General features: G+C 40.0%; 1 protein-coding gene across 1 annotated transcript; it reads right to left on the reverse strand.

Annotated features, from left to right (window-relative positions):
- Positions 1–1,074: 1,074 nt before the first annotated feature.
- On the reverse strand, positions 1,075–2,541 carry LOC110942633. The gene is made up of 3 exons (XM_022184408.1): positions 2,093–2,541; positions 1,606–1,663; positions 1,075–1,527 (listed from the first exon to the last, which is right to left on the reverse strand). The coding sequence occupies exons 1-3, from the start codon at positions 2,539–2,541 to the stop codon at positions 1,075–1,077; spliced, it is 960 nt and encodes a 319-aa protein (XP_022040100.1).
- Between the last annotated feature and the right edge of the window lie 504 nt (positions 2,542–3,045).

Raw genomic sequence — 3,045 nt, forward strand, 5'->3', positions numbered from 1 at the left:
CCAATTACATACTTGTATTTCTAAGATAAAATTTGAAGTCATTGTTTACTTATCTATACATATAATAAAAGAAATCAATTTTAGGACATTTTTCATTATTTTAGACCATCCTTAATTCAACAACAACAACAACCATACCCAGTATATCCCACAAATAACCAAAGCTACTTATAGGGTCTGGGGTAGGTAGTATGTAGACAGACCTTGCCTCCATCCCTAAGGATAGAGAGGCTGCTTCCAGAGAGACCCCCGGCTCTAAAACCATCAACATACCAACGCACCAAGTCAATATATATATATATATATATATATATATATATATATATATATATATATATATATATATATATATATATATATATATATATATATATATATATATATATATATATATATATAGAATTGCGCTAAAATAAGAACCACCTCGACTTGTAAGAACCGCGAGAACTTTTTGATCCGGGGCGAGGTGGACCAAATTTTTTTTTCATAAACGTAGATACGTGTATTATAAACAAATTTGTAAAAAAAATTCAAAAAAAAATGACGTGTGTGTAGTTTTGAGCACCGCAAGTTTGTGTTTACGGGTACCGTAAATTTTCCGGTAAGATTTACGGTACCCGTAAACACAAACTTGTGGTGTTCAAAACTACACACACGACATTTTTTTTTTGAATTTTTTTTTACAAATGTGTTTATAATACACACATCTACGTTTATGAAAAAAAATTTGGTCCCCCCCGCCCCGTATGGTGTAGTTCTCATAGTTCTTACAACTCAAGGTGGTTCTCATTTTAGCGGTCCCCTATATATATATATATATAATATAAATAAGAAGTCAGAGAGTATACCAACACACAACATACCAACATACCAAGAAAGTGATCACATTTTGACACAATGTAGTGCAAAACATGTATGATAGCATACAACATTATATGGGTATAAACACAAGAAGACAATCACCTGTAAAGTCACTTAAAAGATAAGAAAAATCTACGTCCCTAAATACACCTAAGACCCTACTACAATATATTCTAGGAGTTTTTAACCCTAATTCTATGCCTCCACGAAGTCCTATTGGACCATGTCCTCATAAAGATGCAACTCTAATAAGTCATGCCTAATTTGCTCATCCCAGGCCAGTTTGGGTCTACCTCTTCCTCTCTTCCCCTCCACAGTGAGATTTTCCACTACTCTAACTGGTGCCGTCGTTTCCCTCCGCTTCACATGTCCAAACCATCTCAATCTCCCCACCTTAATCTTATGCGATATACTAGCCACTCCTAATCTTTCCATAAAAACTACATTTCTTATTCGATCTAACCTTGTGTTTCCACACATCCACCCCAGCATCCTCATCTCTGCCACCTCCATTTTGCGCGCTTGTCTCTTCTTGATAGCCCAACAGTCTGTTCCATATAGCATAGCAGGCCTAATTGCTACCCTGTAAAAATTTCCCTTTAGTTTAGATGGGAACCTCCTATCGCACAATACCCCTCTGGATGCCCTCCATCTACACCAGCCAGCCTGTATGCGATGGGTTACATCACTATCTATGTCACCAACTCTTTGTACAAACGACCCGAGCTACTTAAATTTAGTTGCCTGCGGGACTAATTGATCCTCAATGGTGATTTGGGTGTTATCGTCATCAGCTAGACCACTGAAATCACACTGTAGATACTCAGTCTTAGATCGACTAATTCTTAGGCCCTTGCTCTCTAAAGCTACTCGCCACTCCTCTACCCTCTCGTTCAGCACTTTTTAGACTCTGCAATCAACATAATATCGTCTGCAAAAAGCATGCACCACGGAACTGTCTCCTGGATCAGCTTGGACAACTCATCCAAGACAACCGCAAAAAGAAAAGGGCTCAACGCAGACCCTTGATGGAGTCCTACATCCACCGGAAAGGAGTTTGTATCCCCTACAGGGGCGCGGACACTAGTCTCTGTTCTATCGTATGTATCCTTTAATTATGTCTATATACTTCCCAGGTAGCCCTCGACCTTCCAAAGTATCCCAAATCAGTTGGCGTGGGACAGTGTCATATGCCTTTTCAAGGTCGATAAACACCATATGTAAATCTTACTTCCTCGCTCTATATTTTTCCATCAACCTTCTTAGAATATGTATCGCTTCTGTAGTAGACCCCCCTTTCATGAATCCAAATTGATTTATTGAAACCTGAGTTTCTCTTCTAATTCTAGTTTCAATTATCCTCTCCCAGAGCTTTATAGTGTGACTTAGCAGTTTGATTCCTCTGTAGCTCCCACAACACTGGACGTCTCCTTTATTCTTGTATAAAGGCACCACGACACTACTCCTCCATTGATCTGGCATTTTTCCAGTCTTGAAGATAAGATTGAACAAAAATGTTAACCATCGGACTCCTTCTTCCCCCAAACACTTCCACACCTCAATCAGTATGTTATCCAGACCCACTGCCTTGCCTCTTCCCATCTTCCTAAGTGCCATCCTCACCTCTTCATGTGTGATCCTCCTACAGTAGCAATTATTCCGTTGTCGCCTTTGAGTCATGGGATTGCCGCTATCTTGTTGGTATGCCCTTCCGTTGTTGAAAAGATTGTGGAAGTAGGTTTGCCATCTCAACTTAATGTCATGTGCCTTGACCAAAACACGTCCATCCTCTCCTTTGATAAACTTTACTACTCCTAGATCTTGTCTTCTTCACTCCCTAGCTTTAGGAATCTTGAACATGTCAAGCTCCCCCTCTTTCATTTCCAAACGTTCATACATGTGTTTATATGATGTGTTTTTTGCCTCGGTCTCGCCTTTTTCGCTTCCCTTTTTGCCTTCTTGTATATCTCCTTCACCCTCAGCCGCTCCCCCTCATCTGTGCACCTCAAAAGATCTCTAAAACTCTGTTGCTTATCCTTTATTTTGGTATGCACGTCTTCATTCCACCACCAGGACTCCTTATGCTCTCTAGTCTTTCCTGTTATGACCCCTAGCGTCTCATTCGCCACTGTAGTGATTGTAGTCCCCATAGCCTCCCACATCCGGTTTGCGTCGTTACCTAGT

This window comes from Helianthus annuus, chromosome 2 (assembly GCF_002127325.2).
Source record: "Helianthus annuus cultivar XRQ/B chromosome 2, HanXRQr2.0-SUNRISE, whole genome shotgun sequence".
NCBI classification, from domain to species: Eukaryota; Viridiplantae; Streptophyta; class Magnoliopsida; order Asterales; family Asteraceae; genus Helianthus; species Helianthus annuus.

Coding starts and splice junctions, on each gene's coding strand:
- LOC110942633 (XM_022184408.1), bottom strand. CDS start 2,541: ATGACTCAAAGGCGACAACGGAATAATTGCTACTGTAGGAGGATCACA. Junction 1,664..2,092: donor GAAAAATATAGAGCGAGGAA/GTAAGATTTACA, acceptor GTGTGATTTCAG/TGGTCTAGCTGATGACGATA. Junction 1,528..1,605: donor AGGATCAATTAGTCCCGCAG/GCAACTAAATTT, acceptor CATCGCATACAG/GCTGGCTGGTGTAGATGGAG.